Source organism: Mustela lutreola, chromosome 16 (genome assembly GCF_030435805.1).
Source record: "Mustela lutreola isolate mMusLut2 chromosome 16, mMusLut2.pri, whole genome shotgun sequence".
NCBI classification, from domain to species: Eukaryota; Metazoa; Chordata; class Mammalia; order Carnivora; family Mustelidae; genus Mustela; species Mustela lutreola.
Window position 1 is genome coordinate 42,163,452 of NC_081305.1, and position 13,171 is coordinate 42,176,622.

General features: G+C 52.7%; 1 protein-coding gene across 3 annotated transcripts; it reads left to right on the forward strand.

Annotated features, from left to right (window-relative positions):
• Positions 1–116: 116 nt before the first annotated feature.
• FXYD5 (FXYD domain containing ion transport regulator 5) lies at positions 117–11,193 on the forward strand. 3 transcript variants are annotated; one of them, XM_059151954.1, is made up of 10 exons: positions 226–328; positions 668–745; positions 1,067–1,127; positions 2,976–3,056; positions 3,798–3,848; positions 5,218–5,334; positions 7,385–7,480; positions 8,511–8,540; positions 8,618–8,692; positions 10,858–11,193. In XM_059151954.1, the coding sequence occupies exons 3-10, from the start codon at positions 1,067–1,069 to the stop codon at positions 10,905–10,907; spliced, it is 561 nt and encodes a 186-aa protein (XP_059007937.1). In that variant the 5' UTR covers positions 226–328; positions 668–745; the 3' UTR covers positions 10,908–11,193. The 3 variants fall into 3 exon arrangements, with proteins under 3 accessions (XP_059007936.1, XP_059007935.1, XP_059007937.1); XM_059151952.1 differs by lacking the exon at positions 668–745 and having other exon boundaries at positions 131–328; XM_059151953.1 differs by lacking the exons at positions 668–745; positions 7,385–7,480 and having other exon boundaries at positions 117–328.
• The last annotated feature ends 1,978 nt before the right edge of the window (positions 11,194–13,171 follow it).

The window sequence follows — 13,171 nt, forward strand, 5'->3', positions numbered from 1 at the left end:
CCACCAGAGTAGACACCCCGCCCACCTCCCCTGCCTCCCCAAAGGTTTCCCACCCACCGAGACCTGCCGGTGCTCTCCCGCCCTCCTCCCCACAGCGGGTGGGTGGAGGCCACTAACCGGCCTCTCACCCCTGCCCCCCATCGCCCTCAGCGTCTCCCCCTCCTGCTCCCACCGCGGGCTCTGAAGCCAGGAAACCCGAGAGGAAATGACTGAGCCCGTCTCGGTCCCCGCCCGCCAGCTCTCCCCTGGCCACACCCTCCGCCGGGACGCAGCCACCGCCGCTGCCCTCTGTCCACGAGGCTGCCGGCTTGGGACCCCCGGCTCTGACGTAAGTCTCTCCTCCGATCCGCCTGCGCCCGCCTCCCCTCTGCTCAGGGGCCGGGCTCAGGTGCCTGGAGGACTGCTCTTTTCGTGCCTCTCTTCCTCTTTACTCATGCTCCAGTCTCCGCGCCTGCTCTTCGGGCACTACGGTGGGCTGCGGGCTGCCCGTGGGCCTCAGTCTCCCCAGCTCTCTGCCATTCCTCTCCAGTCGGGTCTCCAAGAGGTGCCCAGCATCCTGCTCTATTGTCCCTGAGGCAGTGAGGCCCCTAACACCAGCTCACTTTTTCCTTCGAGATCGGGAGCACATTACTCATTCTTCCTCTTTCCCCTCCTTGCTGACTCCTAGCCTCTGGGGACAGCCCCGGAGGGAGGCACGGGGCCCTCCTGATCTACTCCTGTGCCTTGTAGGCTCAGCCTTGGTGGGGTAAGTTCTTCTCTGCCCCAGGGGTGCCCCTGTGCGGTGGTTGCTACTGGAAGCCCCTTTCCGTCTGATGCTTCTTGTTTTCTTTGGGGGCCTGCAGATGGAAGAAGGGGGTGGTTGCTGGGGGCCTCCCTCCACTTCTAGAGCCCTCCTTCTCCTTGAAGCCCTGGCGGGGCTTGGCGGGGGTGTCCTTGAAGCCAGAGGTGCTTCCTCTGGGTAAAGAAGGGACTGCAGGATCCCCACTGGACCAGCATGTGTGTGTGTGTGTGGGGAGGTCCTGCCTAGTGACATCATGGCTGACTCCAGCTCCTGCTCACCCCATAGATGTCGCCCTCTGGTCGCCTGTGTCTCCTCACCATCGTTGGCCTGATTCTCCCCACCAGAGGTAAGGCTGAGCCCTTGTCCCCACTCTGTCCCAGGGTGCCCCACCTTGAGTACACTGGTGGGGGGTGGGCGGGCGCCCAGTGGATTTCGATAGCCTGCCCTGTGTCTCTACCCTCCTACCGAGGCAGCACCAGGAAGTGGGGGCTTGGTGGAGGGGACCGGGGTTACACCCTCTTTGGACACCTCGCACCTGGGTGGCCGCTTCCAATGAGTCTGGCCAGAGCCTATCCTGCTGAGCATCTTCATTTCACCTCCAAGAAGAACTCACTGAGTTTGGTTTGGCTGGGAGACTGGTGTCAGTTTTCTACTGAGCAGCCAGGAACCCTAGGCTCTCAGCAAAGCCGCTCCTGGGACAGCCGAGTAATCCGGGTAATACACGATTAGGCAAAGGGGGTGAGCTGGGGCCAGTCCAAGAGTAAGAACTGTCTCAGTCCTCCCTGGGGAGGGTTTCTAGAAGACAGTACTCATGGTGGGCATTTGCAGGTGCTTTCTACATGGCTTGTGGTGCCTAGGGGAACTCATTTCAACTTAAGCCTTACCCTGTTATGCATATGGTCAGGCCCATTTTATGGGTGAGGAGACCGAGGCTCTGCAAAGGGAAGTGTCGTGTGCTAGAGGCTAGAGAGCAATGAGGCTGGGATACAACCATCTTTCTTGCCCCCAGAATTTGGGTCATAAACTGCCCCATTTGTCTTTGTTAAAATGGTTTTCATGTATTCTTTCAGTCATTCACCAGTGTTCACTGAGCAGCTACTGTGTGCCAGGCTTTATTCTATGCATGGGAGAAGCAGCATCACATAACACAGGAGCTCACATTCTAGCTGGGAAAGACAGGCAATAAACAATCCATCAGCAAACTATATGGCATGCTAGAAGGTGGTAAGTGCTATGGAGAAAACCAGAGCAGAGTAATGAGGACTGTTTAGACGGGGTGGCCCCAGAAGACCTTGCTAGAAGGTGATATTTAGGCTGACACTCAAAGGACATGGTGGGGTGAGCCAAGCAGGCATCTGGGGGATGAGTGTTGTCCAGTGAGTGCAAGGAACAGCGCGCAGGCCAAGTGACTAGGCTGGGGTGAGCAAGGGCAGGGTAGGAAGAGGAGAGGTGAGAGGGGTGACAGGGGACCAGATGGAGGGGAGAGGGGGATGGCCCAGGCCCCACAAGTTCTTTGGCTTGTATTAGGAGCAAGGAGAGGGCTCTGCACAAGCAACACTTTGACCTTACCCAGGGGTTGATGGGCCTCTCTGGTTGCCAGTGGGAGCAGACTGCAGGGGGCAGGGATGAAGGCAGGGAGCTCTGGGTGGGGGGGTATCCAGGCCAGAGAGGGTGAGGCTGGGCCAGGGCGGGAGCAGTGGCTGTATCCAGTTCTGGCTGCATATCAGGGAGTAGGGGAGACCCTTTCCTCTGCTGTGTCCTAAAACCCTGTCTGTAGCCCTGAGAAGCAGATTCAGGTAGTATGCCGTCTTTGCAGGTGAGACAGCTGAGGTTCAGAGAGAGGACTTCACCCGCTCCAGGTCACATAGGAAGGAAGTCGCTGGAAACAGAATTTGAGACCATAGCCCTGGCTAACTTTAGGACCCGGGCTCACGAGGCTAAATCACCTCTCCTTTCCCACAAGTCTGGGCAAGGGAGAGGAGCTGGAGAAGGAGTGCTGGGCATCAGCGTTTCTTAAAACACTTCCAGGACCATGGATGGATATCACTATTCAAATGTCTGTCTGTCTGTCTGCTGCTTCACCAGTATGTCCTGAGCAACTGCCCACAGCTTCAGAGGGGAGGGCAAGGTGGAATTTTGATGAGAGAAGCGGGACAAGAGGCTCCTCTCTGACTCCTTGCTCTTGGTTTCTCAGGACAGATATCGAAGGAGGCCACAGTTTTTTCTCCAGCAGACCCAAACCAATCAAATGTTCGTGCTCTGACACCAGCCCCAGGTGAGGAAAGAGAGATAGATCTGTCAAGATCCTGTCACTGCAAATAACAACAGCCACAAAAATCTCAAGCTCTGACCGCTTAAGAATTTTGGATTTGTGCAATCAGAAAGTCTGGTGAGAGGCCTTCAGGCATGGCTGGGTCTAGGTGCTCAAATGATGCTATCAGGAACCTATCTCAGTCTCTTGGTTCTATCTTTTCTGATTTGGCTGGACGATCCTTTTATGAGATCAAGACGGCCCCTAGAGACCTGAGGCTTCCGTCCGTCCTGTTAGGAAGCCAGAGGAAAATGGATTTCCCCTTCCCCAATCCAGCAAAATTCCCACAACTGAGCATCCCTGACTGGCCTCAGGTGACAAGTCCAGCCATGAGCTGATCATTGTGGCCACAGGCCAAATGTGATTGACCAGACCCCAGTCTCATGTTCCAACCCCAATAAGACTGGTGCCGGCCTCACTGAATGAAGTGGACCCAGACTCAGGGAATGGTGGTTCATAAGGGAAGTTCCAGGGGGCTCTTTCCAGAGGTGGCTGAGTTCTGAGTAGGGGCATATGCATCTGTGGGAGGAGAAGGCTGAAGCAGGGCAGGTGTGGGCGAGGCCGTTGGGACATTAGCAAGTGATTCGGTTAATTAAGTCATCTCAATTTTATAAAAATTGAACGGCTACAGAAATCCCCCAGTTCCTCTACCCATAGACCTTCTCCACATCTTCTCTCTCTTCTTTCCATGTTTCTGGACTCCAGATGCAGACCCAGAACCCAAGCCCACCCCTCAGATAAGCCTGCAGACTGGTGGTGAGTGGAGGAGGGGGCGGGACCATGGGCCTGGGATGGAGCCCTCTTCTTCTTTCTCTCCCACATGACCCTCCCGGTCCTTGGTTACTCATTTTGGTCCCCCAGCTCTGAACCCTCTGTCTTACTTTGTGGTGGGACAACCAGCCACCCACCTCCGCTTCTTTAGAAACAAATCCTTCGAAATTGTGAAAAAGAATATGCAGACTGAAAAATACAAAACCCATAAACATAGAACTAAAGCAGATCACTCTAAATCGATCCCCTGCGTAACCGGCACCCAGCTCAAGGATCAGAGCTTTGCAAACACTCCGGCAACTCCCCAGGGGCCAAAGCCATTCCTTCCTTCCTTTAATCTCTGTATCTTTTGCCTTTTTTGAGTTTTCAAGCGAGCTTTGAATTGTTTCTGGGAGTATCATTCAAAAAGTTCTCCCCGATTTTCTCCATGAATATTTAATGATACCATAGTACGTGCACACATTCTGCTTAGAAGTGATACAGATATTATAGGCGGGATGAAATCCTATGGTCCATCATCCCCCATTTTGTTCTCTCCCCACCGTCTCCAAGAGGCCCCCACTGCTGGCGCTGGTTGGGGAGTAGCCCCCCAGAGATGTTGGACCACAGGGGGATTGCCTGCAGAAAATATCCTGACTGGGGAGCGTGTTCCTGTGAGCTGGTCGTTTGCAAAATGATTATTGTTCTGCAACTTGCTATTTCCCCCCATTCAACAGTATGTTTGGAGGCTCTCCCCACATTCCTGTATAAACCACTGGTCTTGTTCTTTTGCACTGCTGTCTGGTACTCCGCTTGGATGTCTGCGCGCGGTTAAGGAAAACTTGCACCTCTTGTGAACATATTAGTCTTCTCTCCTACACCCAGCAACGCAATAGGCAACCTCGTTCCCTCCTCCTTAAGCAAACCCCATCAACGCTTATGATATATTGGTCATGTTTCTATCTGACCTGCGTTCACTCACTCAATCCTCACCCAAACCTTCTGAAATAGAACAGCCTTCCTTTACAGGCAAGGAAACAGGCTCAGAATAACTTGAGGTGTCACAACAAGTCAGGGACTGAGGTGGGACTGGGGGTCCCGGATGTCGGCGTTTACCCACAACGCTATGGGACAAAGAACACGAACACCGACATGTGTTTTCAAAGCCTCTTGGGAAGTGGCTGTGCAGATTCACCCTACCGCCAGCCCCAGGCCAGTGTCCCCCTTTCCCACCTGCACTGTGACAGCTGCAACATGACCGTCCCTGATTTTTGCGAACCAGAGGAGGGGGAGAGGGCCCTCTGATGTTTTATGGATCTGCAAGCCCCTGTTTTACTCATTGCTCACCCTTCCCTCACTCATCTGACCTGAGTAGGAACAACACGAGAGCAGGAGGAGGAGATCCAGACCCCGAAAATGGAGTCCCAGCAACCGACCGGAGTGTACCCGCCCCTAACCACAGATCCGAGGACAGGCAAGACCGGCCCAGAAGGTATGGCCTGGGACTAGAAAGGCAACATACAAATTTTGTTTAATTCTCTATCTGGGTCAACAGTTCCCCAGGTACATTTCTCAGAGCACCTGTTTGGGGAATTGTTCATACATTTTCAAAAAACTCTGTTTTGATTTGCGGTCAAAGGTGTTTGGGAAACTCTGAGTTAAACACATTTCTTTTTGGCGGGACTTCTTGGAGTCCTATTAACACTCATTTGCAGCAAGCATTCCCTACAGGAGCTTGTTGTACACAGTGTTCTCCAAACCTGATGGAATTTTGTTTTTCAGGTTCCTTTATAGGGCTGGCACCTGGAAATGTGGATGTAGATGTTTCCTTTGTGTACCTCTTCATGTTAGAGCAGGAGCTTTTCACTTGCAAAATACTGCAAACACAACTAAAAGTAAAATAGATTTATTGGCTATATGTGTTCTGTAAAGTCCCAATATAGGATTTCAGGAATAGGTGGATCTAGGTCCTCAAGGATTGCCATCATAACTGACTTGCTCTCTCTTTCTCAGCTCTGTTGTCTATGTTCTTAAGTTCTCAAGTTTCTTTTCCCCTCTTGGTGGCAAATATAGTCCTATAGTTCTATTTAAGTCATAAACCCAGCAGATAGAGCACATCTCTTTCTCACCTGTAGCCCAAGGCATAGAATTGACACTCACTGGCCAGCTGGGGTCACACGCCCACATATGGCCTTTGGCAAGGGAGCCAGGGAAATGGATTGCTCTGACTGGTTAGACCCGAGACTTGTGCCCACTCTGGGGCTGGAGAGCAGGGTCACCCCTGTCTGCACTGCAAAGACCAGAGTCAGGGAAGAAGTAGTTCCCCTCAGGAACAGTGAGTCAGTTAACAGGCATGGGAAAGGACGCTGAGCTGAGGGGAAGTCAGCAGGTGGTCTCCCATTCCTGTGTGACCCATATTTGAAGAGCAGCCCCATCTGGAAGGTACCTTAGCTTGGATCATTCCCAGGCTGACATGCATGCACAGTTGTGCAGACTGGGCACTGCACAAGAGCATCACCTCCAAGGCCATGTCATTCCCCTTGTGGATTTTTATAATCATTGTAGTTTTCCAGGGATGGCAGTGAAGCATCTGATTCTGACAGAGCCTATCTATTAAAGCAATTTTACCATGGATGGAAATAAAATGTCTTAGAGAAGAGAACTATTCTATTTTCCACCAAAATGGAGGTACAGGGATGTGTAGTGACTGTGTCCACTCTTCCCAATGGAGAAAACATTCTCACATCTCTAGATTCATTTGTTGTGAGTCCGTGTTGACTCGAGTTACTCTGTGTTATGATATCATGTTCCTGAATATGCGTGAGAGAAATTCAGTTGGGCTGAGGAGGTCATGAAATCAAGTGGTAAAAGGCACCTTAGAGCCTTGGCTCACCAGAGCCCTCCTCCCAGGGAAGAAGGAGCTTGGGTCACATGCTCCCCCTTGTGGCCTGTGTTACAATAGAACCAGATGGACTGGGTAAAGCGGGAGCAGGCCCTCCCACCCCAAAGAAAGGGGAAGCTGCTCCTAGGAGGAGAGCCAGCTCTAGGGTGACAGCAGCAGGGGAGTTTGCTCTGTGGCAGGCACTGTGCTAAGCTTTCCCATGTTAACTCATTCAGTGCTCATGGCCCCCTGCGTGGTAGGAACTGTCAAAACCTCATTTTATAGGAGGGCAACTGGGGCTTAGAGAGGTTCCTCTGCTAGCCCTGTGCCACACAGCCCAAAGCTGCAGAACCAGAATGTGAGCCCAGGCTCTCTAGGACCAGTGTGTCTGAGCCCCGCACAGCACACAGTCCTTTACGTTCTCTGTGGTTTCCATGTGTCTGTCCTTGCTGCCAGTCTGGCTTGAGCCTTCCCTTGGCCAAGGCTTTCCCAAACATCTCGTGACCCTTGCCTGTCGGTTCATACTTAAGAAGTGAGGTGGTGGGGCAGCTGGCGGGCTCAGTCTGTTAAGCGGGTGCCTTGGGCTCAGGTCATGATCCCAGGAAGGGATTGTCTTCCTTGTCTCCTCCACAACTCATTTCTGCCCTCTGCCACCATCTAGCCACACCCTCAGCTGAACCCAGTAAAGGCACAACGGTCTCCAAAAGGCAGTCTCCAGGCAAAGGCGGCAGGCCAGACCCTATCCTCGGGCCGACTGGTCAGTAACTCCCTTCCCAGACTGGAAACAGGAAATTTCCTATACCCTGTGTATTTCTAGCACCTGGAACCATGCCCAGCATGAAATAGTCCTCCGTAAACATGTGTTGGGTGGATACATGAGTTCAAGGCTGGAAGGAGGGGGCTATAAGGTAGGCGTCCAATAAATGTCTGGATAGACAAACGAATCCATGAATGATTGCCCAGTGCAAACCACTGTGATGTTCACTGGCTTAAAATAACAACCATTTATGTAGCTCCCAAGGTTGCAGTTTGGAGATTTCATCTGGGCTCAGTTGAGGGGCTCTTCTGGTCTCAGCTGTACTTACTCATGCTTCTGAGATCAGTTTAGGGGTCAGGAAGGGAGCTCTGTTTCAGGGATACCTTGATCTGTCCCTTTGTGATCTTATCTTCCACTTCCTGCCCAGCCAGCCCCACTGAAGGGGTAGAAATGATTGGTCACATAGAGAGTTCATTCATTCATTCAAAACACATTGACGAGCACCTGCTGTGTTCTAGGTATCAGAGAGATAGCAGTGAACAAAGCCGACAAAAATCTCTTCTCTTGGGAAATCTCTTCCCCATTTTTGTGGGGGATAGAGACACTAATAAGAGTTATAAGAATTATCTATCAGGTAGTTTAAAGCTGCTATCAAGAGAAATAAAGTAGCATTATGGGCAGAGGTGACTGGAGGGCTGGGGAGACCTCTCTGAGAAGGAGCTGAGGGGGAGTCATGTGGATGTCTGGGCAGGGGTGTTGCAGGTAGAGGCAGCAGCCAGTGCAAAGGCCCTGAGGTGAGAGGGGCCTTGTCCAGCTGCTAGTGGGGTGGCCGTAGAGGTGAGCACTGGAGTGAGGAGCTGAGGTAGAGAGGAGGTGGGAGCCATGTGGTGCGTTGTATGAGGCTTTGGTTCTAAGCATCCCAAGGCTGAGGCCCAGGTCCTCCTCCCTCCCTCCCTACCGTCTCCGTCATTCACTGCTTCACTCCACAATTTTTGTTGAACACTGACTTGCTCCCTGTCTGTCCCCCCAGGTTCCAGCGAGGACAACCCCTTCTCTTATGGTAAGTTACCCATGGGAGGAGTGGGAAGAGGCAGGGAGGGAGGCCCCTCTTGTTCTACTCCACTTTTCTCTCTGCAGATGAATACACTCTCCGGAAGCGGGGGCTGCTGGTCGCAGCTGTGCTGTTCATCACCGGCATTGTCATCCTCACGAGTAAGACTCAGAGCTGGGGGAGGCCCCAAGCCTGGGAGGGAGGAGGCTTCAGCTTGGACTTTGACTCAGGGGATCAGTTCTTGAAGCCCCTCCTCCCTGAGGCAGAGTTGTTTTAAACAGGTCATATTAGCTACGTGTCTGGAGAAACCACACTGGAAGAAGTCAATGGCTTAAAATGATCACCATTGACTTAGCCCAAACATGCCCTTAGAGATGTAGGCTGAGCTCAGCTGGGTGGTTCTTCTGGTGGCAGCAGGATGGCACAGCAACGGGGAGGGGCAGCCGTGTCCCCACAGCCTGGAGAGGTGACAGGAGGGAGTGGTGGCGCCAGGGACTAGTGGGAGACAGAACTGCAGACGGGGCCACTCGCTTGGGTCGTGGCTCCGTGGCTCCAGGGAGAGGTTTCCAGCCTCTGCATGCCCCTGCCCTCCATCCCACCAGGAGGGAGCAGAGGGGGAAGGGATCTGAAACCCAAACCTCTCTCTCTGGCCACGGCCTCCCAGCCAGGGCTCAGCTAGGTGACGAGGGGCCAAGGGGTTGCCGTCTCTTGGGGGTTGGGGACAGCGTTGCATGGAGCCCAGCATTGTATAGGGAATGGGGGCAGAGAGAGAACAATGAGCAGAAAAATGAATTTTTAAAATGCTGCAGATGAACTAAAACACACAGGCCGCCCGTTGACAAGCTCTGCGTGAAGCCATATAGCTTACATCAAGTGTTATTGCCTCTCTTGCCCAACTTCCCCATCAGGAAAGCACACACAGCCACATCCTTTTCTGTCTGAGGTGGGAGGCAGAACACTAGCAGTGGTGAGAAGAGATGGCGGGTGCCTCCTGCCCCCCACCGAGTCCAGAACTCAAGAAACACTGTCTCTGCCATTTGTTGATCCTGACCTTGTACTGGAGCCTGTCCTCACCCCTCTCCTCCCGCCATCCCCCACTCAGACCGCTGTGGGAAGAGTGAAGCTCAGAGAACTAGGGGTGTGCCCAAGGTCATGCAGCGCCTGAAAATCAGGGAAGGACTGGACCCAGGTCTGTGTGAGGGCAGAGCCTGAAAGTTAGCTCTGGGGCCGGCAGTGGTTCCGGGGACAGTCATCTGTGGGTACCTACTCTGTGCCTATGCTGTGCCCGGTCCCCACCCTTGGGGAGCTCACATCCAGTGGGGGGATGACAGTAAACAGGCGAGTGCATTAGTGAGCAGAGTGGACATTGCCAGAAGGGAAAAAAAGCAGAATAACAAGCCAGGAGGGATGGGAAGAGACACTCCGGCTAAAGAGATAAAGTCAGAACAGATACTTGATGATGAGAAAGACGATTTGAAAAAACAGGTAAAGGGAGCAGCAAGTTCAAAGCAGGAATTAGCTGAGCATGTTGCAGCAGCCACAGGAAGAGGTCGGGGTGGCTGGGATTGTGTGAGCCTGGCGGGGAGTAGAAAGAGGTGAGTAGGCAAAGGTGGCAGCTGGAGACTTGTATTCTGGAATCCGCCCCCTCATTCACTTTGGTCTGGTTCCCCGACCTCCACTATTGTCCATTAAGCCCACCTGTCTCCTACCTCAGGGCCTTTGCACTGGCTATTCCCTCTGCCTGGAACACCCTTCCTCTAGATGTCCACGTGGCTCCCCCCACACCTCTTTCAATGTGCTCAAATGTCACCTGCTCAGTGAGGTCTCTCTAGTCAATGCCGTGAGGATGGCGCCGGCCCCTGGGCTCCCTGCTTCCCTCCTGGCTTTAGTTTTCTTCTGAGCCCACATCACCATCTGATATCATTGTCCGTACACTTGACTTAGTCATTTTGCTCATTGTCGGTCTCCCGGACTACTAGAAAGTTAGCTCTCGCAGGGCAGGGATTTTATTCATTCCTGTCCCCAGCTGTGCTCCCGGTACCAAGATCAGAGCCTGGCACATAGTAGGTGTGCAGTAAATATTTGCTGAATGAACGAATCACACACAAGCTCAGAGGGGTTTTCAAGCTCCTCTGTGTGTGTGGGAGGCTGCTTCCTTGGGGCCCTCGCACTTGCTCTTTTCCTGTGTGCTCCTCATCTCTGGCTCAGGGTTGCCCTGGAGCTTCCTGAGGGACAGGGTCAGTAGGCCTTGACCCCTAGCACCCAGAGCACACGCGATAATCACTGTTATTCCAACTCATGACTGAACCCTTTTCTTTACCCACAGGTGGCAAGTGTAGGCGGTTACCCCAACTATGCCGGAATCGTAACAGGTGAGACCATTGGAAGTAGGGGCCGGCAACTGAATCGATGGGCACCCCAAGACTGAGTCCCCACCGGCTCACCGTGCCCAGCTACCTCCCTCCCCTCGCGAAGCCTACAGAATAGTCAATAAAGCCCAGCCTGAGAGGGAAGACCCGGATGGAGCCAAAGCCGGGGCTGATGGCCCAAGGCCCCTCCCCTCCCTACCCTGCCCACCCAGAGGGCTGCCCAGCTCCCTGGGCACTGCTCCCCAAGTTACCCATTGTGTTCAGATGAAAAGTAAAGCACTGTGGTCCTTGCCTATGGCCTCTGATCATTCGTGACTGGGGAGCGGAAAAAAGCAGCTGGGACTGGGGATGGGCCCCCAGAGGAGTGAAGGAAGGGGGCCACAGACTCAAAAGCCAAGGCAGGGAACCCAGAGAACACAGCCTGGCTGGTGTGAGGCAGCAGGGATGGGAGGGTAGGCCGTGGGGACTCTGGCTGGTGGGAGCATCAGCACTGGATTGGGCCCACAGCAGTTCAAGACCCCAGCCTGGCGTCTGGATGTGAGCTCACCCCTTACCTTGGTAGGAAACTGGCCAAGTGCAAATGGAAGTCCCAAGCCCACAGGGGCCTACTTTTCTTTACATTGCAGATCCCTTGTCACTGTGAAGGGCCTCACACACGAGTGTGGACTCCCCAGCCTGCCCATCCGAACTCTACCCACACCCCCCACTACAAATGACTGCCTTTGGGCCACCTCTTGGTGGAGGGGGAGGCCCATCAAGAAGGCCACACAGGCCCTGGAGGGGGAGGGCTCAAAGCCATTTGGGCAGGGAATTCCAGGGTCCCGGGGACCCCGAGCAGGGTCAAGAAAGGCATAGACTCTGGTGGGCACATCCTGAAGGCCCTGGAGAGGGGCTCCGCCGGATAAGGCTGGAGCAGGCCCTGTGTAGCGTGGGGCCCAGGGCAAAGGCCACTCCCCTGGTGTACAGGCCATCACGACAAAGTACAGAGACCAGGTCCTGTCCTCGGGGGCTTGCATAACAAGAGTTCACAGACCTTGGGTCACAGCCTCTTCATGGATTATGAAACCAGTTTCATGGGCTGTGAGTAGCATAAAAAAGTAATAAGACAGAAAAAAAAAAAGAAACTAAAGTAGAAAAAATAGATAAAATAGAAAAAATAGAAAAGTAATAAAATAGAAAAGAAAAACATCAGAGTACACTCCAAATAATCTGACTCTTTATATACTCTTCTCTTGGTTTCGTCTTGGGTCGTGATCTCATGGTCCTGGGATCAAGCCCTGCATCAGGCTCCATGCCCAGCATGGAGCCCGCTTGAGGTTCTTTCCTCCTCCCTCTCCCTCCCCCTCTGCTCCTCCCCTGGCTTGCGCTCACTCTCCTGTCTCTGTCTCTCAAGTAAAAAATAAATGGGATAAATCCCTTGAAAACAAACATGTATTATATGTGATATATATCATATGGACATGTGTGATATATACTATGTATATGCATAGACATATTACATGGGATACAAGTATATTATATTTGTGATGTATGTAGTATGATATATACGTATGGGGGTAAAAATATTTTTGATTGATAGCCACCAGCTGCTAATTGGAGGCCTAACCCATGGTGGGGCAGGTCATTCATGTGTATATTACACACACACACACACACATGTGAGTGGATACAAACTGTGGCATATGCTGAGAAGGAATACGGCTCACGACGAAACATGGCAGCAACAAGGAGGGCTCGCAGAAGCATTAGCCTGAGTGAAAGGAGCCGGGTACCAAAGCTCGCAGGTACTTTCACTCCTAATACTACCACTTATATGAAGTTCTGGAGTAAGCAATAATGATAATAATAAACTGGTAAACAGAAGTGTTTCCCTGAGTTCTATGAGCCGTTCCAGCAAATAATCAAATCCAAGGTGGGGGAACCATGGAAACCCCCAATTTGTAGTCACATTTGACAGAAGCTGTGGGTAACCTGGGACCTACGATCCAGGGGTGTCAGAAGGGGGGGAGGGGCAGCCTCATGGGACCCATCCATTCCCCTCTGGGCTCCGCGTTCACTCTGGTGCATGTGAGAATTGAACTGAATTGTAGGACGACCAGCTGGGGTCACGGGGAATTGCTTGGTGTGGTGATCTTGTGAGTATCAACAAGCAGCACACAGGAGTGGAGGCAAATTTTTCTCCAGAGTCAGGTTCTGGAAATCATCTGCAAAGTCTTAGCCTAGAGCCCACTCCACCAGGCTTTCCAAAAAGCTTCTCAGCTCCTCATTCCC

Excerpts from the sequence above, each read along its gene's own strand:
- FXYD5 (XM_059151952.1), top strand. The coding sequence starts at position 206 with ATGACTGAGCCCGTCTCGGTCCCCGCCCGCCAGCTCTCCCCTGGCCAC. Across the intron at positions 329-1,066 it reads TTGGGACCCCCGGCTCTGAC|ATGTCGCCCTCTGGTCGCCT; the intron begins GTAAGTCTCTCC and ends CTCACCCCATAG. Across the intron at positions 3,849-5,217 it reads GATAAGCCTGCAGACTGGTG|GAACAACACGAGAGCAGGAG; the intron begins GTGAGTGGAGGA and ends TGACCTGAGTAG.